The 25,679-nt window shown below is 44.0% G+C and overlaps 2 protein-coding genes across 6 annotated transcripts in view; one reads left to right on the forward strand and one right to left on the reverse strand.

Moving 5' to 3' along the window:
* Window positions 1–2,021: 2,021 nt before the first annotated feature.
* On the forward strand, window positions 2,022–24,026 carry FAM234B (family with sequence similarity 234 member B). The gene is made up of 13 exons (XM_002191582.7): window positions 2,022–2,173; window positions 7,774–8,166; window positions 9,111–9,209; window positions 11,443–11,631; window positions 13,417–13,547; window positions 14,247–14,394; window positions 14,737–14,878; window positions 15,495–15,638; window positions 18,992–19,073; window positions 19,301–19,456; window positions 20,067–20,184; window positions 21,343–21,569; window positions 21,994–24,026. The coding sequence occupies exons 1-13, from the start codon at window positions 2,137–2,139 to the stop codon at window positions 21,997–21,999; spliced, it is 1,872 nt and encodes a 623-aa protein (XP_002191618.6). The 5' UTR covers window positions 2,022–2,136; the 3' UTR covers window positions 22,000–24,026.
* GSG1 (germ cell associated 1) overlaps window positions 23,969–25,679 on the reverse strand; it is a 90,208-nt gene continuing 88,497 nt past the window's right edge. For all 5 annotated transcript variants that reach the window (XM_072923319.1, XM_030262849.4, XM_072923317.1 and 2 more), the window contains one exon: window positions 23,969–25,130. In XM_072923319.1, the coding sequence (XP_072779420.1) occupies window positions 24,818–25,130 (313 nt within the window). In that variant the 3' untranslated portion in view covers window positions 23,969–24,817. The remainder of the gene's footprint in view (window positions 25,131–25,679) is intronic.

The raw sequence follows: 25,679 nt of genomic DNA on the forward strand, positions 1-25,679 counted from the left end.
GTGCAGCTCTGCACGAGTGACCTTCTCCAGCTTGAGAACCTTCAATAGCAGCATTTCATGCAGCTCCTTTCAGGGTCAAGGAGCAACCAGAGGTTTTAGCACGGGCAGGCTGGAAAAGGCTGTAGTCCATGGCAGATAGGCAGCAAGAAGCAAGGGGTGACACAGGCTTAACACTGATGACGGGCTGGTGGCTGTGTGTTTTCACGCTTTTTGGCTTGTAACGTTTTTCTAAATGACCACATTGTCTACACAAAGCTCTTAAGCCTAACCCCAAGTATGTAACTTTTCAGCATCTGGCATTTTATAACTGCTTTGGAAAAAAAGATAAATAAAATGAACAGTGACATTCACATAAATTAATGAACTATTTGCAACTTTTTGATTGATATTCAAACACTTGACAGGTCCAATTTATATGCAAATCAGCTTATATTCACAGCATAAAGAACGAAAACTTAATTTCTCATGCTTTGCAAATCATTAAATCCTCTGAACATATTGCTTAGTCATATGTTCCTCAAAAGCATCAGTTTAACCACAATTCACTTGTCCTTGCAGTCCATTAGCCTCACAGAGAACTCTGGGCTTGGGTAACAAGCCATTTTTGTGGGGACACTTGGAATTAAGAGTGGGCTATGCTGCACCACAAATGTAAAATCATAGCAAACTATGGGCTTTTGCACTGTATGTGTGTGTGCCAGATGTTAGAAGATCACAAATGAGGACAACAGACATCCCAGTTCCTGTTTCTGGCTGTTTTCTGCCATTCCTTTGCTCCCAGCTCTAATTGGTACCAGAAGCATTTTCTTAGAAGGAGTCACTTTGCTGGACAGCTCTTGCCCTGTCTATCACAGGCTTTGCTAACTGAGACTTGAAAAGGATCCAGGATATATCCTGTAAATATTTACATAGATACAGGACTGTCATTGCTCTTAAATCAAAGCCTGGAGGACAGGAAATGGCATATGGAACAGAAAGACTGTATTCAGAAAGACCTGGAAAGGAAAGAATAACAACAACTGTGATGGCTTCTCCAGAGTTTGCCACCTGGGACTGCCCCCACAAGTGCTGTGTTTTCAGGAAGATCTCTCTCTGAAGCCTGATGACATCAGTGGAAAAAAACCCTCTGGTACCAAAGACTTTGGATCGGAACTATTCTTTTTCCTGTTCATATCTGAAAAAAAAAAACCAAAAAACACAACATCTCTTCATCAACTAGACCACTTGGTGTCTCTCTTCTGCTCCTTACTGTTACAATTCAAGGAGTTCCAGGACAGACCTGGACATGAAAGAGTGAGTATATTATTAGCAGAAACAGCACCTGAAACAGGGAAAGCAAGAGCAGCAGCAGATGCTGAGGAAATGTGATGTGTTCATTAGCCAAGCAGAGTCTCTTTGATGTATTTGGCCAATACTCCTCCCTCTCATTCAGTGACGGAGGACGTTGCCTTGTGTGTTCTCACACAAATCGTGACTTGAAGAAGTGGTGGTGTTCCAGGGCCCGTGTGTGGGCTTCAGAATCAGGAAGCCTTGTGGCTTTGGAGAAGCCACAAAAGCCTCCTTGCTCAACTTCCCCCTTGTGGGAAAGGGAGAGTTCACTTATTCACTCACCTCGGAAGGCTGTGGTGACGATTTAGGACAGCTTTGGAAAACAACCTGGCCATCTTTTGCAATTAATCAATGACAACAATAAAATAAAATAAAATAAAATAAAATAAAATAAAATAAAATAAAATAAAATAAAATAAAATAAAATAAAATAAAATAAAATAAAATAAAATAATTTCGAAATAAAAAGATAACAACTAGATTTCTTCCAACCAAAACTTTCCAAGAATGAAGGCATATATTTATAGCAACAACAATTTAAGGGGAGTGACACTTTCTGTGCAAACCACTTAGGATGGCAAGCCTGTTTTCCATCTGTCTGTGCCCATAGAGCCGCGCAGGCTGCGGAGCTCGGGGCTGTCCGCGGTCACGGCTCGCTGCCACCGGCCCGCCCGTCCCCGCGGTCTCCGCCGCTCCAGATCACCAGCGACACGAAGGGCCCGGGCTCCTCTCCCGCCTGGGAACTACAATTCCCAGCAGGCCGCGGGGCGGCGCGGGGCGGCGCGCGAGCGCACTGCCGTGTCCAGCATGGCTACGGTGCTGTCCCGGGCGCTGAAGCTGCCGGGTAAGGGCTGCGCGCCCGCGGGACGGACCGACCGCCGCGCCGCGCCGGGCCGGGCTGGGCCGGGCTGGGCTGGGCTGGACCGGGCCAGGCTGGGCCGGGCAGTGCAGGCGCAGCCGCGGCCAGGGCAGCCCTGATGGCGGGAGGCGCGGTGCCTCTGCCTGAAGGCTTGCGGGGCGCGTTGCCATAGTGATGGGGCGATGTGGGGAGAGGCCCAGGGGTGCGGGCGGTGAGGGGCGGCCGGCGGGCTCCGTGCGAGGGGCGCTGGGGCGTCTGGGGGCTCGGAGGGCGTCGTGTGTGGCAGAGGGGGGCCTGGGCCGCGGGCCTCTGACGGGTCGGCGTGGGAGCAAAGGGAGCGCAGACCTCTCAGATCCGCTCCTGCCGAGTTTTGCCCACAGAAGGCAGGCCAGGAGTTCGGTAAGTGCCAATGCAATTACCCAGGTAAATGTTTAAAGCCTGCCTGCCGCCTCTGCACCTTCCAGCCAGAGATCTTCAGCGAGATGAAAGGATATTCAAGCATAAGGGACTATTGTGTGCGGTGAGCAGCGATCAAACAGCCATTCTCCTCAGTAAGGAGATTAAAAGAGAATTAAAATACCTTGCCAAACCAGATCTTGGGAGCACACTAGTTGGTGTTGGATGTACTGTAGATAGTGCCAATGCACCTGACTGCATTAACTTCAATGGGAAGAGCTCATTGCTCTTCCTAACCTGTCTTGCCTTTGGTACAGCCCTGGGACAGAGACAGGGCCCAGCTGTGTGCTGCTGGGAGGGCTTCTCCTTGGCACTACACACCACAGTGGTCCTGCATGGCCCCAGCCTGTGAGGCTGCACTGGTCATCCTTTCTTCCTCCGTCAGTCCCTGAAGGTCACAGTAATGTCTTCAAGGTCCTTCCTGCCATCTTTTTATTACCCTTACCAGGAGTCATTACTTTTAGTTTATGTGGTGTCTGTTGAGTCTCATTCAAAGAAATTTTGTTTGCAAGTTGGTTTCTTCCTTGTTTTATGCTTACAGATATATATATATATGTGTGTCTAAATGGGAAGGAATACATTACCATGAAGTCAGTTCAGGATGAGTGCAAACTGGTAGGTGTAGGTGTGTGCATTAGGGTGTGACCACTGGGGAACTGCAATAAGAAGTGCAGTTCTCTTCTGGGATCTTTGGAACCAGCACAATCTGTTTGGTATCTGCTGTTGAGAAACACTGATTTGGAAAAGGATTGTAACAGGCCTTGCAGGTGCATTTAGGAGAACAGTTCTTGCATCAATCCTCAGGTTAAATTGCAGAGATCATACTTTTCTTGTGTGTTTAATTATTGAGAAATGCAGCTTCCAACAGCAATGAGAAAGCAGAAAGGCTATTGCTGTATCTGTTTTTCTTGCTGCATCTCATTAAATTAACTAAAAATCAATATGCGGTGACTTGTCTCCTCATGGGCTTAGAGATATGTCTGCAGTACCCAATGACTGGTGCCTGCCAACTGCCAGAAAAATAAACAGAACGTGAAATTGGTGTAACAGGTACTGGAACCAGCATGCCATCATTGGAATAATTAACTGAAAATTGCATTCTTCCAAAGTCCAGAATCTGCTCTTATCACTCCAAAGTGAGTGCAAAGAAAAGCTTTCCCCGTCAGTCGAAACCAGGAAAAATAAGATTGCAATTAATATCTTTGAAGCCATCAGCACAAGAAATGAATATTTTATTGTCCCTGGGACCTCATTTCAACACAGATCACCTAATGGGCGCCTTCTTTCCAGATTGTGATCTCACGATGATTGTCTGTTCTTCACTGAGGGGTCACATTCTTCTACTGCAATAGTTGCCTGTGTGAAAATAGCATTTGGCAAATACATGGGGGATTTTTAAAGTCATAAAGTGCAATTTAGGGACCTGCTGCCCTTGAAAGCCAATAAGTTGGGGTGTTTTCCCTCAGTTCTGTCTTTGAAAGCCTCTATCATCAGTGTTTGCTTTTTCTTCCAGTGGCTGCAAAAAGAAATAGAAAATCCAGGGTGATGTGACCAGTAACTTACTCTGCTTGTAACCACAGGCCACTGAATGGGAACCTCTGTTTTATCACTGATGCCGTGGAAAAAATGGAATATGATTTAGATCAGGTCAGATCAGAAGATGCTTTGTTGACTCTACCTGTAGGAAGGAAGGAACACAGAACTATAAGGAAACTGACTTTGCTGATACTAGCTCCATACCTGTGAAGTGGATGCAAGGTTTATATACACTTGGAGTCTCTTTGGAAGACAGATAACAAAGTGTGAGTTACACAGACCTGGTACCTGTGTAAGGCGACAGAACTTTAGCTTGCTTTAGCACAGAGACTAATTTCTCATGAAGGCTACACAGTGGTTATCCTTTCAGGATATATGGTGAGAGTTTCACCAAGAGGTCAGCTCAGATCTTACCATTTCTACTTCCATGGTAGAAAACTGAAAGCTGTGTGTATTCCCTGACAGCTGATTGCTTGCAACAGAGGCACTTTTAGCTTTCTGTTGATGGACAAACTGTTTTCCTTCAGCCTGAGCCTTGTTGACCAGAAAGAAAAAAATGTGGCTTCTGAAGCACTTAAAAATAAATCATCGTTCTCTAAAAGGTGTAAGCCTGCCTGTGTTTTCACACATTCTGTACTGCTTTTTATGTTTGTTTGTGCTTTTCTGCTGAAAAATCATCTGGGAGTGATTAGTGAAAGCCAGGTGTATTATCCCTCCATCCACAGCTAGTGGATGAGGAGTCATGGTCCTTCTGCTCTCCCTCCAGCCAGGTGAATAATGAGTTACATGTTCTCTGTGCCACAGAACAGCCTTGGGAGGCTGAGCTGAGCACATACTTGCCAGCATTCCAAACTCATTCCCAAAACACCTACAGATTGGTTAAGGTTCTCTCTGAACAGTAGGAGATAAGTGTTTGAATCCTCTGAGATGAGCTATACAATTGGGTTTTACCCAATGTGCTAGATGAGTGCTCCAACAGCCCTTCTTAAAGGACAATATCTTCCCTCCTTTTGGCTTTAAAAAAAAAGTTACAAAACCACTGCAGGGCACTTTATGCCTGAGTTTACTGAATGGCTGTGCTTTGTGGGTTTGTTGGATAACCTTTTGGGGAAAGATAGGTCAAAGGAGTGCTGGCTTCTGATTCCTGCTCTGGCTTAGACATGAATTAAGACTGAGCAGCTCTTTGTCTTATAGCTCTCCTATACTTCTCCAGATTCTTAACTATGTAGATCATGAGAAGATGTCACTACTGTGTAGTAGCTGTTTTCTAGCTGCTGATCAGTGGTTCTCAGTAGGACAAGTGTTCCTGTTACAGGTTGTGGTTGATACCACTGCTGATGTTGCCGGCATCTCAGTCCCTGCAAGTTCAAGGAGCGGGTGAGCCATATTTTCAAGGTCCTTTCTGTCTCCAGAAAGGAATCCAGAAAAAAACTTCCAGATAAATTTAATTTATACCAGTTCTTTCAGCTGCATCAGGGATGAACAGCAGATTCCAGTCTTTTGGTTGACTGGAATTAAAATAATGAAACAAAACATATTATATGTGAAGCATTATTATTCTTTGAGTGGTTTTGCTCAAAGGTCACCAGTTTCCAAAATCAGCAGCAGTCTAGTTAACACAGCTGTCTGACTTTGACTTCCCAGGCTTAATAGCATTTACTCTTGGGCCAGCCATGTTTATTTTTCATGCCATTCTGACCTGGCTTGAACTGGCACATCTGGATCTGTTGAGAGAAGCTGCAAGTACCTTGGCAGCAAGACCTCTCTGGAATTTTTTGTTTCAACTGAGTAGTCTTTCAGACACTTTTTAACACAACCTACAGAATTACACACCTGTGAAATTACACTGCAACCTCTGAGCAGAGAGTTGTGTGCCACCAGGGTCAGTGGCCTTCTGTGCACTTACGGGATGGAGCCAAGGTTATCAAGACTTCCTCAAAAACCCACACTTTGAGCATATGTTTAGAGCAGACCTATGTGAAACAATGCAGTGTGTCACAAGGATACACCAGACTGAACCATAGGAATGCAGTATCTCTTGGTTCCTGCCTCCACAAGGAACTGCCTTTTGGAGTGTATATGTGCACCAGATTTTTGAGTCTTTTCTAGAAGCCCCTAATTCAAAAAGGAAGAGTCTGTCTTAAATACGTGAATGGGTTGGATATTTTTATTTCCTTCTCAATGCAGGTGAGTTGTCCTGGCTGTTCCACCTAGTGGGGGGGCATTTGATTTTTAGTGGGATTTTAAGTTTTTATTAAATCCTAAAAATGAAGCTCAGTACGACTTGTAAGTGGTAGACGAAGGGAGAGTGAAGGTCCTTTTGTGGGGTGAGAAATGAGGAAGAAGTAACATGTGCTGCAAAATACACTCTAGATTATGCAAAATAGGTGTGTTGCACTAACTAGGTACCACAGTACATCTGTAACTTGAGTGTCTTTAACAGGAAAACCAGAAGTAAGGTATACTATCTTAGTCAGGAAGAATAATAATGAAAGCCCTAAAATTTCCGCTTTGTAAAACCTTTCCATCATTTTAGTGTCTGAGAGGGGTTACAGTTTGCATATTTTTGCTTATTACTTATGCCTTACACGTACCTTTAGGAATCTTCGGGCACAAACTAGTTCCTGTTTCAGATCAGCCTTAAACAAAAGGAAATGAGACAGATACCTGGGATAGTGAACTCCCACCTTGTAATCAGAGAGAGACAGAACTAGACTGAGACTCTGGAATCATCAGAGCATTGGCCATGGCTCCATGCCCAGCCTTGTGGCACGGGGCAGCTCCCTGAGACGTGACCCTCCACTCGTAGCTCGGGGCAGTGAGTCTGCGTGATCTTTTCTGTGCCCATAAACAGATGGTGCTGGGCTCAGGCCAGGGTATGTGACCGGCCTCTACACCTGCCCGTACCACACTCCCTGCGGCTGTCTAGGGCTTGGGGGAGCGGTCGTGTGTGCTGGGCACCTGTGCAGGAGACACTGAAAGCTAAGCTACTTTCCTGCACCACCACCTGAAGGGGTCAGTACCAAGTTATCTATCTTGGCCAGGCTAAACACAGACTGTTGGCTCTGGTGGGAGCAGGAGCAGAGCAGGTGCACTGCGGTTGCCTCGGGCAGGGGTTGGAGCATTCCCTCTCACAGAACTGAGCCGTGCAGAGAAGGTGGTGTCTTGGAGGAACAGCCCGATTCTTCCAGACATCAGCATGTTACTGGCCCAAAGGGGCAAAATTACTTTTCCCTCATCTTCAGGGAGACTTCATGTTTCATTACTAATCAAGAAAGTATTAAGAATTAAATCAGCCATTAATTCCATGTAGTCATAAGCATGCACGTACATGTATGTATACACACACGCACACACACACACACACACACATTTACGTGAGAAAAATAAAGTGTCAGCATCTTTTCTTCCACAAATGCTACTGTGAAACATGGAGAGAGAGACCCTGTCATTTCTCTCAGACTTCTCACTTGGAACCATGCAAAATGAAGACTACTCAGTCATCTCTTCTGTATCACACCACTGCAGCTTTTTCTCCACTGAGATCCTACAAAAACTCATGCTTTACTGTCTCTCTCCATCTTTTTTCTCAGGAAAGAAGAGCCCAGACCTTGGGGAATATGATCCCCTCACTCAGGCTGACAGTGATGAAAGTGAAGATGACCTTGTACTCAACATCCAGAAGAATGGGGGGGTCAAGAATGGGAAGAGCCCCCCTGAAGAGATACAGGACCCTGATTCTGATGTGGAGGTTGGGATGACAAAGCAGCACACGTCAGAGAACGCGCCCGAGGGCTATCCTGCAGAGACGGCTGGGAGTTTGGAGCAGAAAGCTGCTCCCTCCCTCATGCCATACCTGCGCACTGCGATCTTTTTGCTCACTGTGGTGATCTCGATGATTCTTGTGCTGGTGTGCGCATTTCTAATTCCCTGTCCCCCTAGAGACTTGCATAACACCTGGAACCGCAACCTAGGTCAGGGAGCAGGTGAGAAACCTCAGGAACAGCATCTGGCATGGGGGAGGTGGCAGCTCCCAGGCTGGGCATCAACGGGAGAGATGTATCTGGGAGAGCCAGGTCAGAGCAGAGACCCTTCCTCCCCACTACAGATGCTCCAAAATAATAGACAGATGGCTGTGTCCTGCTCACTCTTGAAGCTGAGACATGTGAAATCTGGCATCCGCACATAACAAAATTGTTCCACAAAAGTGCCACAAAATTTTGTTTCTGCCAACATCAAAAATTATTTTGACTCTTCTTCCATGCTTCCTTTTTGTCTGGATGTTGTGCTCTGTTCCAGATGGAGATGGCCCAACCCACTTTAAAATGCTCCCTTTCTACAGCCTGGACTTTACCAGTACCTCCATGCTGAAGTATGTGGTTGTGTTTGACAGGGGAGTCATAGAAGTCTTTGTGTCTTCTAACTAGCTTAACTAACCTTATTCCATTGTCTTTTAGTCCTGCTTGAATCCATAAATCAACATTTGAGGTCTTTTGTTATCCTGTATGGGTCACTGGTATCTCCCATTCTGGTTTTTGTAATAAAGTAACACTGTTTTGTGAAATAATTTCTGTCAGGTCTGCCATATGTCTCTGCCTCCTTGCTTGCTGCCCCTGGCTTCCAAATCCAAGCTTTTCATACGATAGATAGCTCCACATTGCCTCAGAAATTGAAGTGGGAAACATGAATCTTTCTATGTTAGCTCCTCCATTTTTCCTTTCCCTTTCTCTGACCCAGATGCTACATTTCTGCCTTTTCGTGCAATGAAAGATCTTACCATGGCGTGAGCTGCCTGCCCTTGGTGGTTCTTTAGCAGACTTTGTAAGGCTTTTCTACGCACAAGTCTCATTTCTGGACCAGCCCTCCTCTCCCAGTGTGAAAAATGAGCTGGGTGGCCTTTTTGACATGCAGGGACTCTGATTTTTTGCAGGTGGTGTGTTATCCCCACTGGAGCTGTGTGATGTGAACGGTGATGGCCTCCCTGACATCCTCATTGTCTTCACGGCCTTGATGAACGCCAGTGTCATTGGTAAGCACTGCAGCTCCTTTCCATTCCTCTTAATGTGTCAGTATGGACCTTTGTATGTTTGTCTTACACACAGGAAGAGTCCCTGCCACAGCAAATCTACTGCATTGCTCTTTTCAGAGGCTGGTGTACTGTGCCTGTGGTTGGTCATGCTTAAAATTTTCATTACAAGCCTGTGCTCCTATACCTTTTGGTCAGCATCATCTGTTTGCCCTTACCTTATCTTGAGACAACTCGCATCTCTTTGTCCTGCATTTGTGCACACTTTACTTTGTTTTTAGAAACACCCTCACTTCACTGCCTTTTTCTCCAGGTCATTCCATATACTTGCCAGGCTCCAAATCACTGTTAATTCACAAATAATGGGCTGATGATGGGGAAGCTACTGTGCCTGGCTGTTTAGCAGGTATTGCCCTGCTTCCTCCTCCTGGCTGCTTTGCTTTCTTTGTTAGTCCTCACACCCTTCAAGTAGCATAGCAGAACCTGCTGATGCTGGCCACCATTACACAGGGGCTGCCAAATCCGGTGGCATCCTGTTGCACTGGGCTTCTGAAGTCCTGGAGGTTCCCAGCTGCCTGCTCTACTGCATCTGCCTATCCTGGCATTGCCTGGTACCAGGTAAATCTGTTCCACCTCAGAGATGTATTCAGGGAGCAAGCATACTTTGCACAAGCTGAAGAAAATTCTTGGAGCAAAATGCCTTGGCTCTTCAAAGAGGTAATAGATACTGTTAGAGGATAGGGAAGGTGGCTTTCTCTATGACCCAAGCAAGGCCTGTGGTATTTCACAGCAAGTCCTATAAAGAGAAACCTATGAAGATAGAGAAAACTGTAAAGAAACTTTAAAAATGTGAGAGAGGAAGATACAGTTGACATAAAGATTGTATTCCATTTATATCAGTTGTACTTGCTCTCTATATTTTTGCCATTACATTGCTTTTAATTTTTACCCCAGATATACATATAGGCAGCATGCTCTGAATGAAACTAATCATACCTAGTTGTATCCTGGGCTGTAACTGTGCTGGAAGACAAAAACCAGACACTAAAACAGGTGTAAGCAGATCACAATCCAAAACTCACATAGCTGGATATCAGCCTACCTGTAGCTTGTGCTTGGAGCATTCACACTGTGCCAAGTAGAGGTAAGCTTGGAATAGGCACCCAGTGGAGTAATCTGCGACATTGTTAACTGTTTCTCCAGCTTGTACGCAGGACAGCTGTGAGCTGCATTCAGTAGTTGTTCTTTGTCCCTATCAATGTAACAAAGATAATGATCTGGGGCATCCCCTTAGCATAAGCCACATGATTTTCAGTTTGAGAAGAGAGTGAGTTTGATTTAGAGACTGGACTCAGCCTTGTGTTTAGCCAGTGGCCCCTATATGCCCTTTGTGTCATCAGGTCACAGTTGTATGTGTTGCTAGTAAGACAGAAGGCTGGGTCTGTTGTTATTTTTAAATGTGTGAGAGTTCATCTTAAGTTGTGATATGACCATACTAGGTGGAGATTAATTACAATAACCACACTGAAGTCTAAGGGCAGGCTGAGCTAAAAGTTTATCACATTTGGAATCAGAACCAACAGTCAATTGAAACAGAATAGACTACTTCATTTTACAATTATTTTATGCTAACTAGTGAATTGGAGAAAGAATGCCAAGTTCCACCAATTGGTTGCATTCAGTCTGTTTTTCACAATAATGAAACTCCTTTGGAAAACAAAGGAAAGAGCTCTCAGACCACCAATCACTTTCTGTTCTCCAGAATTACAAACAAACCAGAACTTTTATGTGAGGTGACATCTTCCTTGGGAGTCAGTTAAGATTTCCCCTTGGTGCTAGCTGTTTTGTTAAGGGAGAGGGGTTCAGAATAATCAGTCTGATTTGACAGCAGTAAATTTCACAGGGGGAAGACACCACAAGTGAGCACATTGTCCCCAGGAACTTGTTTCTCTGTGCCTAATACCACATTTATTGCTATGAGCTCAGGTTTTCATGATTTCTGGGCTGTTGATTTTCAGCCGATCTTGTTTGGAGATCACTGCTAAGCTCTGCAGTGGAGAAATTCAGCCATGAGGTGATATTTGACCTTTGCTTTCAGGCAGTGTGGATTTGTCTCTTGAACTGCTTAGCTCCAGGAGTTAGAGCTGGATCTCCAGCACAAGGACCCAAGGCAATGTGGTCATAGTAATCCCTCTGAAACCAAGGGATTACATTCTCTCTTTCCTGCTTCTTCTAGGTGTCTCTAGACCCTCCGTAACTGTTGTGGCACTTTCTGGTATGAATGGCAGCACCTTGTGGTCCATCCAGCTTCCAGAGGAGACACAAAGTGTGCAGTGCAATGGGCTGTCACTGGGGGCAGCTGCAGGGCCTGTCTGCCTTGTTACAGGAACGTCAAAATTCCTCAGCCTTCTCAGTGCCTCCACAGGTAAAGTCAATTACCGGCACATTAGAAATATGCTGTTGCTTTTTTGTTTACTTTAAAAGAACTAATAAGCATGAATAATTTGGTTCTGGCACATCATGGTGGCTATTACTTTGTGGAGTCAAAACACTAATGCGTTTCTAGTTACATAGGATAAGAGAATCCAAAACATTTCATCTCTGTGGCAGCATCTTTGTCCTACATCTTAGAATATTTCAAAGTGTTAATCTTATCCTGTAGCATCCCCATGTCATAAAGAATATGTAAAGTCTGTTCTTATTAGCATTGAGCTGCTGGTACAACTCAGGACCTACCTAACAGCACAGAAAAGCTGAATAGCATTATTGGAGAAGTTACATAAGGATATACACAACATCCAGGAAACCTTGCAGAGAACTTAGGCCCATAGTTGAATTGATTAGATGTGATTGCATTTTTAATCACTTGATCATGTGCACCTTCATTCTCTGATTGCTGTTTGTTCTCCCACATTAATTCATTGGCAGAAATAGCCATAGGCAGGTATAGAGTTGCTTTTGGAATCAACCAAAAGGTACCTTGACTTAATGAACCCAGTTCATCCAACGATTTCACCACAGTTGTTGGCTCAGCAGCAATACACCTTCTCCTATCTCCCCTGGCTGACAGGTGCTGTGCCATTTATCAACTATAAAGGACCATTTAGTTCACCTCCCAGCAAGGATTTCTACCGTCCCACTGTGGTATTCCCATGCCTTTGTTCCATCCCCTTTAGCAGGTGCTATGGTTGTAGATTGTGGGTGTGTGGAGTCATGGTAGAATAGGTTTTGGGCATGCCAGTCACATTCCATCCAGGGAGCAGCAACTGTATTTTATCCTGTAACTTCCATAGTGTTAGAACTTCTGTTAGGATGTGAATATAACTTCTCAAGTTTCCTCTAATTTTACCCCCAGCTGTCTTCCCACACTTTTCAAATGCTTTTAGGGACCTGGTTACTTGCACAGTGTTTGCATAGTCAGGGCTGTGAGCTGCCTCCTTTACCAGCAGTAGTAATGTACAAGTTTGGCCCTTGGTTTACTTTGTCATTCAGGGGCAAACCTTATCCTACAGAGCAGCAGCAATTTTTAAAGATTGAAAAAGCAGAAGTGTTGGCAAAATAATGATGAAAAAGTAAAAGTATAAAATTTAATTGTTGTCTTTTTTTGCTGTTTATTTGCAAGTTTGCAAGTCTGGTTTTACTGTGTTTCTAGCTGGGTCCGTGCTGGACTGCTGAGCCATTTGACATCACGTCTGTTAACATGCTTTCCCCCTCAGGTGGAGTGAGCATGTCATGCTGGAGTGGTAATTTGCTGCTGGGAATTTAACTGAGACACAAATTTGCACTCTGAATATCAGAACTGTCCATCTGTTTCCTTTCCTCACATCTACCTAGCCTTTACTGCTGGCTGAGGCAAACAACTGCTGTCCTGCAGAGCAGCGCTCTCATTTGGGTTCTCCTTTGTAAAGTGAACCTTAAATATTCTCTGCTATTTCAGAAATTATTTAGGGCTCAGGTCTTTTAAAGAAATGCTAAGAAGGAAGCACAGCAGGACTTGAGGCCTGACTCAAAGGCAATCTAAAGAAATGCTGGGAGAAGAATTTTGCTTCCCACTGCAGTTTGTCTCAGTTTGTAGATATGTCTGTCCCCTTCACACAGAATGGGAGAAATAATTTCTCTTGCTCCCTTTTCAAGAAGGTTTTGTGGAGGCCTCTGGGGATGCCCTCTGGTTCCCCAAGTACATGTATCTTTTATCCTATTCTTTCCACAGGCAAGACCATCTGGACACTGAACTCCATTCATCTTTCAAGTGGGATCCTGGCTGCACCAGCTGCAACTCTTCCAGATGTAGATGGAGATGGGATTAGGGATATTGTTGTTCTGGCTCTCAAAGTGACACAGGTACACAGCACATCCCCAGTCAAGGTTTGGAAGGACCTTTACTGTTTGTGTAGAGGAAAAAATAGATTGATGTGGAAGGACTGTAACCAGAGCTGCAAGAGCCCCTAATTTTCATTCCCTTGTATTTTCTGAAAAGCACCTTTTTAATTCCAGTAGCTCAGAGCAGTGAGATCAAACAGTAATGACACTACCTGCATTCTTGACAGCTGGGAATGAACAGAAGGGTCATTATTTGCACCTGACTGAGACTTGAGAATTATCTGTTTCTGTTCAGTGAATGTGTGGTTTGAAGTGAATGTTTAGCAGCAGTGTAGAGATGGATCTCTGGAGAAAGGAGCATTTAGCTTATCCAACATAAATAAATACTTTATTTTATTAATTAATTTAGATTAACTGTGTGATTAATTGTGATGCAGATTTCCTTTATGCTCATCCCTCCCCACAATTCTAACATAGATTTTGTTAGAGGAGCTCAGATTTTTGAATTCCCTTTCATATTTGATATATTTGTGTCAAGAGGAAAACATGAATGTAAGATGCCCAGGAAGCCAGACTGAGCAAGGAGAAAGCAAACACTATCTAGACGTTGCTGAGGGAGAAATTATCAATGCAGCTTCATGCTGTGGGGTTGGGAGAAGATTCTGAGTGCAGAAGTGCTTGAAAGCACTGATAGAAATCCCTGCCTCTCTCTCCTTGCAGCCTGATGTGGTTTTCATCTTGGTATCAGGAAAGACTGGAACTGCTTTGGGCGGGCCTGTCAGGTACAGCACCAATGGAGAAGGGAAAGTGATTGGCCCCCAAGTCCACATCACCAGCCGGGGAGCCATCTACATCCTGTTTGGTTTTGGTAAGATGCACCTCGCTCTGCAGCACTTCACCTTCCTAAGAAAACATTTGTTTTACCTAAAATGGTCCAGAATGTCCCTGGATACTTGTGCCATGCCTTCTGCTGTAAAATCTAAGAGGGCAAAAGCACAAATCTCACTGGCATGGTGTAGAAAAGTACAGGAGCACCAATACCTGCTAGTCTCAAATACTTTGGAGTTTCCCAAAGGCACATCATGCCAGGGAAGTTCCAGCTCTGGGCATTTCATTGCCTTCTACCACAACTGCAGTGGTCCCAATTACCCTCTGTTCTACTGGGTTATCTTTTGCAGTCAGGACTCTTCATCTTTACTCTTCCTGGCAGGTAATGTTCAAGCAGTTGCCCTGAGGGATATCTTTACCCAAGCTAGAAACCGGGACAACTTTCCTGCAATGCTGCAGCAGGAGGAGCCAGAGTGGGAAAAGCGCAGATCTGTCAACCTGTCAGAGCTCATTGACATTTACAGGTAGAGGATGGACTTGTCATCTTGCTCCTTCTGGGAGAGGAAGGGAAGGGTAGGCACTTATTAGTGCTCCTAGAAGTGGTTGCTTCTACTTCAATACTGTCCTTCTCTTTATTGTCCAGTTGATAACTGGGGAATACTGTGGGGAACCTGTAATTTCCTCCCTGTCCTCTGGTTGTCCGAGCCAAAGTGCAGAGTATAATAAAAGGGAGTCCTTAGATTCTCCTTGTTCCTTTCTTCAGCCCCATATGCACTGCTGAAGGGAAAAAAAGAGGTGTTCCCAGCTAATTGGAGTCTCTTTGGGGAGCTCGGTCTGTGTGAGCCTGGATTTCTCAGCTCATTCTTTACTGCCAAACTGTGGGGCAGGCCTTGATAGGAATAAAGGGAGGGAGCAAATGTGAACTCGCAAACTTCATGCTTTTTATAGTAACTCATGATATTCAGAAGACTCCGCATTTGAATTTAGCTCACTTAACTGAGGAACCCACATCACTGGGGAAAAAATGGACTTCTCCAAGTATAGTTTGCATCTTTTGTAGGAATTGCCATGTGGACAGGCAGCTAGTGCTGAGATGTACAGATACAAACTTTGATCTTCTCTGTTTTCCATTTATCCCAGTGGAGGTGTTGACTTTCTGCAGACAGTGAAGACACCTGACACAAACTGCAGCAACCTGCTCATCACAACCAAAGAGAGCTTGATTCTGCTGAGGGGACAGGACCTGGAGCGCCGCTGGACTCTGGAGCTGCAGAATATCAGCAGGTTACTTGCTGGGAACATTTTTCTGTACTATTTCTTCCTGTTCCATTTTCCCAACTTTCAGTTCTAAGCACATGTGTTCCTTAGAAAGCAATTGACAGTAATTCTCCAAGTCTGAAGAGGAATCTAAGTACTGGAGGTGCGTGTTGTTGAGCCAAGTGAGAAGGGCAAGGGGAGCAAGGAACAGAAGACATGGAATTTGAGCAGTGTGCTTATGAGTGATCACAAATAACGGGCTTGATTCAGATACCAAACATTGAAGTCATGGGAAGGATGAGACATTGGAATTTAGTGTATTACTGATGTGTGATTAAGCCCACTTGCTGTCCAGGGCTTCAGTGGAGAGGATGAGTTACATTGGTAATGTTAAGAATTTACAGCAGGTGAATGACTATGGCCCAGAAACCTTAATGTTCCTTGAAAGTTGAAAATGAACATTATGATGACAGTCAGCACACCATCTATATTAAATGTAAACCTTAAAATAATACTGCTCATCCTCTAATTTCACACATTGAACTTAAGTAATTTTCCAGATCTTGTGGGTTGGTAATAACCAGCAATTTCAGCTTGCCCAGTATTAAATATTTGCAAAGGGCATTTGGGCACAATTGAGGGAAATGACATGGGAAACAATTGCTTGCTGTAATATTGAGAATAAAGAGAGCATCTCTCAGCTCTGTGTTACCCAGCTGTCAAGAGCATAAACAGGAAGAAGGCATTGGAACCTCATTAAGGGAAAAAAAAAAAAAAAAAAGGCGTTCAGCTATCTTTGATATTCAGGTAATGTCCAGATTCTTGAGGACTGATGGGTGACATAAGCCACGACTTTAGGAATGAGTTATGGCTAGTTGATCATGCTATGGGGAAAGGAAATGGACTAGAAGTGTTTTGAGTCCACAGTCTGCAGACTTCTGAATGTGTCTGGCATCGAGTTTAAAGGGTGTGTACTGACTAAGCAAAGCCACACAGGTGCTGTAGAATCAGTTATACACAAGAAATTTCTGAATGGATACAGTAATAAATTGGAATACACAGATCAAGAAGGGTTGAAAACTTCTTTACCAGTATGGTTGAGGTTGGAATGCACCTCTGGGTATTTCCTAATCCCACCTACCTGCTTAAGCAGACTCTAGACAAGCTAGAGCAAATTATTCTGGGCTGTGTGCTGTCAGGTTTTAAATATCTCCAAGAATAGAGACTTCGCAACATCTCTGGGCAGCTAATATTCAAAACTGCTATTTTCTCCCATTCCCTGACCTCCCAAGGGACAGAGTACAATACATGTAGAGGATAATCATTGAAAAAAAATGAAAGCAATTCTTGTTCTAGGCCACTGTGCTCAAATCCTGGACTGTCTGTTTTCTCAGAGTTAAGAAAGACAAAATTTACTACACTGAATGTATAGTGGACAATCATTTAATTAAGAGATTTATTGGGATTTTTTTTAAACTTAAGTTCTATTTAAGCATCATAGACTGGGGGACAAATTCAGGTCAGGGATGTTGCCATAGAGTCAAACAGACTCAATTCCTTGTTAGAAAAAGCTTACAAAGCCAGCTGTGAGCACCCCTTTTCCTGAGTAAAGCTGCCCCAAGCACGCCACTTCATCCAGGCAACTGAGTCCAGACCTGTGGGAATAATTTCTGAGAAATCCAACATGGCTACTGCAGATGTGCTGCATTTCCAGATAGCTTTTGACAAGATCCCTGGAAAACCATAAAGGAGAATCGGTAGTCATAAAACAAGGGTGAAGTTCAGGGACCATGAAATTGAGTAAGCAGTTGCAAATTGTGTTGTAAATGGATGTTTCAGATGAGAGAGGATTAATGGCAGGTTGCTGGGGGGATTACTGTTGGGCAGAATAATTACTAGCCTTCTGGTTCATTTGAGAAAGTGCCCAGGGGATTTTTCGCTTGATTGGTAGCATCCGATGTACTTAAACTTGTGTGCATTCAGTTTGTGGGATCTGCCACTGACTGTAACCCATAAGGGACCATGAGAAGAGGCACCTTAGGAGATGTTTTAAGTTTGTGGTCATAGGATAGAATTGCCTGCTATTTCCTTTTGCTACTGAAGAGCTTTCGAGCTATAGGAGTGCCTCATGATACTGCCTTGAAGGCAGCACCTGGTTGCCAAAGATGTAAAAAAAATGATGATGTTTGATGTCGTAAGTATAAAGTCAAGGCACTGTGGTGCTGCAGTATTATTGTTCAAGAACCATTCTGTCATGCACGTTTTAAAGGGGAAGATGGAAAAAAACTGGGAGAAGGTCTGGAAAAAATGCTTTGGCATGGAAGATATAAATTATTGAGTTTATATGATCAAAGAGAAGCCTGAGAGGTGAGTTCATAAGCATGTGTAAGAAATAGAAGCTAATAGGCATAGCAAGAACAAGTGCCTTGGAGCAAAAGCCATTTATGTTCAGGAAAATGAAGATGCAGAATGTTTCTTTGGGTGAAATTAATCATTAGAACTGACTGTCATGAGAAGTGATGAATTCATCTCATTAAAGATGAGGCAAAGCCAGCCTACTGATACTTGGTTAATTGGGTGAAATACAGAAATCTGTCATAAATAAGAGGAGAGGGGATATACTCTGATCCTGCCTTGCCATAAAATCTCTTGTTCTGTGAATTTTGTGGACTCAATTGTGCTTATTTAGAATCGTGCACCTAGCTGCGGTGAATTGAAGGAAGACAAGAGGCAAGGCTCAGAAAGCCAAAAGCAAGGAATATGGTTAGAAAACATTTACAATGAGAGATACAATGTGTTATGTCACCCAGGAGTGAGAGGATGAGAAGGGACTTCATTTAACCTGCTTAAGGTCATAAAAAGGCTTGTAAACCTGCCAGCAGTAAGAACACAAGGAATCGTGGGCTGACATTAATGTTGAGTTTGTTAAGATCCATTTCACACAGCTAAGGCAGCCTGGGAAATCCACTTTCAGCAGGAGGCCAAATGTGCCAATGCATTTTGGAAGGGCTGGGTATTTTCATATAATTATAGCAACAATATTACAGGTTCTCATGCAAAGGAAAGGATGATAGAGTAGTGTACAGAGAGATAAACAGATGTCTGCACAGCCCATCAAGTGATGCCCCCCACACAGACTATTCTGAAGAATGGCTGACAAGCACCATGGGCCGCTTTACCATTTTTCACTTTTCTGATCCACCAACAAATGATTCCTAACGGTCAGAATAGGTCTGAGTAAATGAAAGACCTTATTTAGCATGATAAATCCTGGCAGTTTAAGAGGCAGAATGCAGGATAAAGGCATCTATTCTGCCTCCATATGAAATTAGGTTTTTTTTCTATCATGGGGCTGAGTGTTTCTTTTTCCAAATTTACAGCCAGCCTGTACCAGGTTACTTTGGTGCTGACCAAACTCTGGACTTCATGCTGCAAGCACAGACTGGAGATGGGAACAAAAAGGTAAAACAGGTGAAGGCAGGGAGGGCAGTGGCAGCACAGGAGTGGGGGAAGTTGGGTAAAAAGAGACAAACATTCTCTGGTCCTTGCTTTTCCCATCTCTTTGGCCACCACTCATTAGAGTGTGGCCACAGGCATGAAAGGGAACAGCACAGGCCACACCTCTGCAAGGGGGCTCTGCATACCCACTCTTTGACATCCATTAATGCTTAATCTCTCCCTGCCTTGAGGTGGTGGTGGTAGATGGCAAATCTGGCCTCCCTGTTTGGAACCAGGAACTTCCATGGCATAGGCAACAACTCGATGCACTCTCAGTCATGACTTTGGACAAGAAGTCTGTTTTTCTCTTCTGGGCTGATGAAACGCAGCCTATGTTACGAAGTCTGGTGAGCACACATCTTTTCTTCACTTTGAGGTTTCTCTGTGAAGCACATGCAGTCTCTGTCTCTTACTTCTATTGTCATTGAACTTGAACCTAACATATAGGAAGGCTGTCATTTCTGACATTCTGACTTCTCTGAGCCTGAACACAGGAGTTTTTATCTGCAAATTCTTAATCATAAAGCTTTGTTGACAGAAATTTTGCATCCACAAACCCCAAAATTTGTGAATTTCATTCTTTCATGCAGCACTGAGGAGTTGTAACTGCAGATTTGTTCCCAGCCCAGGGTGCACCTTCTGTCCATACAGGCACAGTTTGGCATGGAGACTCAAATGTCAGACTGCCAGATTGTACAGCTACATGCCAGACTGTAGCTTTGCCCATCAAGCTGCATATGACAGAGCTAGACTTCAACCTTACCAAAGAGAAGTTGTAGAGCAAATTCTGTTTTAGGGAAAAAAGGATTTCAGGATTTAATCTTTGTAAAACCACAGATTTTAGTTCTTTGATCCATGTAAAAACACACAGTGTGAGAAAACTAATGGTTTTTTTTGACAAAGCTAGACTCCCCTTTGCTAGCAGTTGTTACGTTTTTGTGTCTTTCATTCCAACAGCAACCTGGTCCCAGACCTGAGCGCCCAGGGCTGCACCACCTCTATCTCCTCCATCCTGTTTTTCCTACAGTCCTTTTGGACCTCACCAATGCAACAGACAAAGTCATTGCTTCAGCAGGTGAGTAAAAATGGAGGAAAAACTACCTAGGCTAGAAATACAGAGAGAGAAGTAGCTGTGAGAAACAATGGGCTGTAGTTGTGCCTTTAAAGGTAGCACTTAAGGTGCACCACACATAGCACAACAATGGGAAATAAGATTCATCTTCCTTCTTAAGAAACATCCTGTCCACCCCCTACTTTGCAAATAAAAGACCCAAATAAAAGCAAATAAAAGTTTCTTACATCTTTAACCAATGAAAGGTTTCAGTTTGATTTAATGCATGTTTTACACCAGACAAGTTGTGTTGCTTTCCATGGAGCTATTTTTAATTCAATTAAGTGCATAAAAAATCACTATAAAACTTTTCTCTGTCACCTCAGATACACTTCTGCTTTTGTTGGCCATCTCTTGCTCTTTGGGATAGGAGCTGTTGTACTTCTCCCTCCTTCTTTTTGTAAGGAGGAATCCAAAATATGTAAGTGTGTTTTCAGGGAAAAGTAAATCTGGATTTAACGTCTATACAAGATTGTACAGTCCCTGTTCAATTTCCTTGCTCTTTCTAAAGCAGTTCAGCAAATAACCAGCCTCTTGTGCCTGGGAGTGTGGGATAAAAGATCCGTTCATCCAGAGCTAAGAGAAGTAGGCCAGGAAGCATAGAAAAACTGCTGCATAGTAATAGCATCTAATTGGACTTGTATGAAAAACACAGTTCAGGCAAGAACAAATAGAATACTTTTGTTACAGGTTTTTTTTTAAGAAACCAGGATTTCTGAGGACTGTACAGAGCATTCTGCAGTGACTGGAGTCACTCAACTTGCCATTGCTTTACAAATTTCTCGTTTTATAGAGGTAAAGAATAGCTACTAACAGGTGTGGGAAGGAAAGCTGAGAGCGAACTGTATTCTTGAAATATGTTCATATCCTATGTCAAGCCCAGAAGCATAACCTGGAACTAAACACTTCAATTTCTGATGTATAGTTCAGTTTTCTTCCATGGAAAAATGTTTAAAATAATTTTCCCTTATCAACTAAGGTACATGGAATTGTAAAGTCAGACTGAATACACTATCAGTCTAGTGGATGTTTTGACTGAGTAAGGGCTAAAAGATTTCTTTTGGAAGAAATGTAATCATTGACTCCTCACCACTGTTTTCTTACCTTTTTCTGATGGACCAGTTGGAATTAATGATCTCCAAAAGGATGCATTTCACATCACTGTGACAACAACAGCAACATCTGAAAAACAGCCAGGATTTCTCTCAGTCAGCAAGCTGAGCCTGAAGTGGGCCATGATGAGTCAAGGTCGAATGGTGTGGTTAAAGGACAGCAGGACTCCAAAAATCAGCCGTGGAGAAGTGAGACGATTTCTTGCCCGGATGAAGTTTGCTGACTTTCCTCAGAAGGTGAGATTGTGCAGGAATCCCTCATGAAATCCAGGCCTTTGGAAACATTGGATCTCTTCCCTACAGACACGGTTAAGGTGCTCTTTGGAATGGAAAGAGACTGGTGGGATGCAAAAGGACTGTTTGCAAGATGACTGGCTGCCCCTTTGGGCATAAGATGAACAGATTGTGGAGCAAAGATGTACTTAGGCAGTTGAACACAACACAGGATCTTAGAAAGAAGCAGGAATGATGATCATAAGAGACTGAGAGACTTGCAGAGGAATCAGAGAGCGGAGACTGAATCACTTGTTTTGACATGGGCAAGCAGGGGTTCTCCATACAGTGGTGCCCAGATTCTGTTGCTGACTTGCAAACTGCTATTTTATCAGACTGGATGATAATAGATTTTGGCTTTAATGTTTGTTTGCCTTTCCTTCTTCAGCTGTAGCCTGGTGGTTCCTCAGATGTTGGTTGGACCTGTGGCCTATACTGGGAATACAGGAAGCAGCTCTGTGTATCTTCAGGAAAACGGCTGTATAGAGGGAATAGGGTCCAAAGGCACTTCCCCTTCCTTCAGCTGTCTGGGGAATGCTGCTGGAGGCAGGTTTGTCCTAGACAGACCTGCTCTGTACCAGAGAAACCTTGTTCAGCAAGTCCCTCTCCGTATGCTGTTCTTGCATGCTTCCTTGCAGGTAACACAGAAATGTGAATTTAGAGTTTATATACATATATATATAAAATCATGCTTTATATATATATGTGTTAATTTATACAATGTATGTATATTTTTTGTATGTTTAATTTATGAATGAGATTTAGGACACACCTTTTTATGTCCAAACAGTGTTCCCAAGCAGTCTAACAAGCTCTGTGCCTGGAGTGGGCCATGATGAGTCAAGGCAAGTGCTGTGGGTAAAGGACACCCTTAATCTGTTTATTTTTTAAGAGAAGCTTCCGGCTCCTGCAGGTTTAGTCTTATCTATGACTTCTCCTGTGCTCTCAGCTGTCTTTTCCATGCTGTTGCCAGACTCACAAACAAACTAGTTCTCTGGTGAATTATTGATCTAGAGAAAGATGGTCTCCACAGCATTTGCCAGTCCCTTGCACTTGTGTCTTTCTTTCCCAGTTCCCAGTTCAGGACACCAAGTTCGGGCATATGTGGGTGATGTAGAAGTGAAGGGTTCACAGCTTATTTCTCTCCATCCTTAAGGTTTGTATGAACCCACATTGTCACTGTAATGTCACACTGTAGTCCAATGGGCAGATGCCCCCTTTGCAAATGTATCACAGCCCCCTTGTGTAAGAGGTCCAGCAGATCCTGGCTGCCACTGTAAAGGTTACTCAGCCTTGTCACAGAAAAACTAATTCTTATGCTGCTGCTCCAGGGTTTAGAGGTTTAGACGGAGACAGAACTAGAAAGCTTTTCTGTGCATTTTAACCCTGTTCTGAGCTCAATATTGCCATTCCCTTGCCAGCCCAGGCCTATGTGCAGTTCCAAGAGGAGCAAGCTACCCCTGGGACACATTTGTTCACAGTGTGTTAGGAGTGTCCCATTCTGTGTCCCAGAGCATGCCATCATGCCCTGTTGCATTTGAGGAGCATCTGTATGAGTTTTCTTGTAGTAAAAAATCCCATATAGAAGGGAACCACTTGGGTGCCTCAGTAGTTCCCCATAGTTTAGGGCAACAATATAGGAACTCCTTTCCTAGTATGCCATTCTAAGTCTGGCCTTTGACATTAAACAGAGCCAGGCTGAGATGAGGATTGCAAAGGACTTTTCTATCTAGCATGTGCCCTTCCAGCCTCCCCACATTTCCCCATGAGTTATGAGGTGACAGCAGACTTTGACCCTACTTCCAGATGGGCACATTAGCCATAGGTTTGGTCTCCTGGGCCCTTGACACCTCTCTTTGCTATATTACCCTTTTCATCATCCCACATTTCTATATAAAGCTTCCAGGATAGCCCTTCAGGTTTAGCTGCAAGCCCCAAGGCTGGTCTTTGGGCCCTGATCTCCTAATGTCAGAGCTGTGAACAGTTTGTATATGTTCAATGGTATTTTTGTGTAAATAGCTTTGTATATATTAGCATAACTGTAGCAATGGCTCTAGGCCTGGCATTTTCCTCCAGACAGGGTTTAGTGTTTATAACAGAGCTAATGTCAGTTAATAGAGCTGCATAATAGGACTGAAAGTGTGAGGACCAGTAATGTATGAGGGATTAAACAGGAGTGCTTCTTCCCTCCTGTCCAGCCACCACCTTGCTGGGAAAGGTGAATTGGCTGTTACCTAAGTAGTTACTCTTCTGAGATTCTTCCTGAGAGAACTGATATTCCAGAGCAGTGGTGTTAGCTCCTCCCTAATGTGAATTCACCCTGCCCACACCCCCCCCCCCCGTGAATAAAGAGTCTGTCTGTATATTGTTGGAAAAATGTATTTGAACTGCAGTGAAACAAAATAAATACTGTGTACAGCATCGTGTGTCATCTGAACCAGTGTTGCGCCTTTGAGAGATAATGAGTTTGCTTGGGGTTTTGATTTAGGGGTTGTTTGCAATATTTTTACAATGGACAAAAAGGAGCAGATGAATAGAAGTAACATGAAAAGCAAAAGTCCTGCCAAATTCTTAAAGATTGCAAAGAAACAGTAAAAAGACACAGACAGCAAAGTACCTCAGAATGGAAGATTTTGGGGCAAAAAGCAAGGGAATATGTGGGAGTTATTACAGATAGGAAAGAGGAGGAGAGAATTGTCTAAAAGCTACCCCCTATTCCTACTGCAGCAGGACTTTCAATCTAGGGGCAGAGAGGAGAGTTTGGGCCTGGAAATTAAGAATAAACAGGGTGTTCAGAGAAGGTGACACCTGATCAATATGAACACTGATGGCCTTCACCATAGCAGTGAAGTTGAGGTGTTGACAGAAGGTCAATGTGACACCACCCAGCAGTGCAGTTTGCCACCTGGATGGTGCTGACTGTCTGTTCCCCAGTGCAATACTGGGATTAGGACATCTGAATCAACTCTGAAAGTGCTTGGAGACAGCTGGCACCAGCATGTCCCTCCAGTTTCACCCTTGTCAGATGAGGGCACCCATCACACTGTATATGACCAGGGAGGACCCCCAAACTCCTACTCTAGTTGCCCTGACCCAGTGCCTGCCTCCTCACTCCCTGTAGAGACTGGAAGAGTTCCCCAAAACCTGCTAACGGTGGTGCCAGAGCTGTGGGGTTTGGGAGGAACAAGAGCTCTATCCCTGTACACTCATCCCTAACAGCAATCCTCCCCAATTGTCTGGCCCAAGACTTCATCCAGGTCCAGCTCTGGTTCCCGCTGTAGTATTTTTTGCTGCAGATCAGTGTAGAAGTTGACTCCCTCAGAGACTGAATGGAAGGCCTTGCCTTTGGGCTCATAGTAGCTGCTTATTTGCTGTATGAAGCACTGGTGATGCTGAGAGTGATCCTTGAGGGTCCCATCATATCCCTTGATGTGGTTCCTTTTGAACTCCAGTATTGTCTTGGTGTAGGTATTGAGAGTGGTGACAGCAGAGGCCATGCAGCAGGTAAAGGAGGCCCAGGCCATGCTGCCAGAGACACACAGAAAAAGCACATGCTGTGAAAAGCAATGTAGGGTAAGAAACACCATGACACACCCCAATTCTCCCTGATTTGCCAGGCAGAACCCATTGGGCACAGATATGAACTAGAGTGACATGTCTGCTTTGCTTGGCTGCTTTATCCTTTAGAGAAAGGCACACTGAGCCACTTGCTTTTCACAGCTCCTCTTCCTGGCTCACAAGTGACCCTGTGGTTTATTCCTTGCTTTTCCTCCTTCCTGCATGTAGTACCATCTTAAGATGACCTTGGTCTCCAGTGCAGCTGCCATTATATGGCTGAGCCAGCACTGGAGAAGATGGTGTGACTGCTGGTTGGGGGCTGAGCTGTGCCCACATCTTTAGGCATATGTCTAGGCTTGGTGTTGCAGGAATAGGCCTTTTGGCCCAATATTGGTTAGTGAAGGTGCCAAACCAGCATGCAACTTATTAAAATTGCAGAAAAACAAGGTGTGTTTGAGAGCATCATTACAAGTTTGACACTGACCTCTGCACACAGGGAAGAGTTGAGACCAAACA

Source organism: Taeniopygia guttata, chromosome 1A, assembly GCF_048771995.1.
Source record: "Taeniopygia guttata chromosome 1A, bTaeGut7.mat, whole genome shotgun sequence".
NCBI classification, from domain to species: Eukaryota; Metazoa; Chordata; class Aves; order Passeriformes; family Estrildidae; genus Taeniopygia; species Taeniopygia guttata.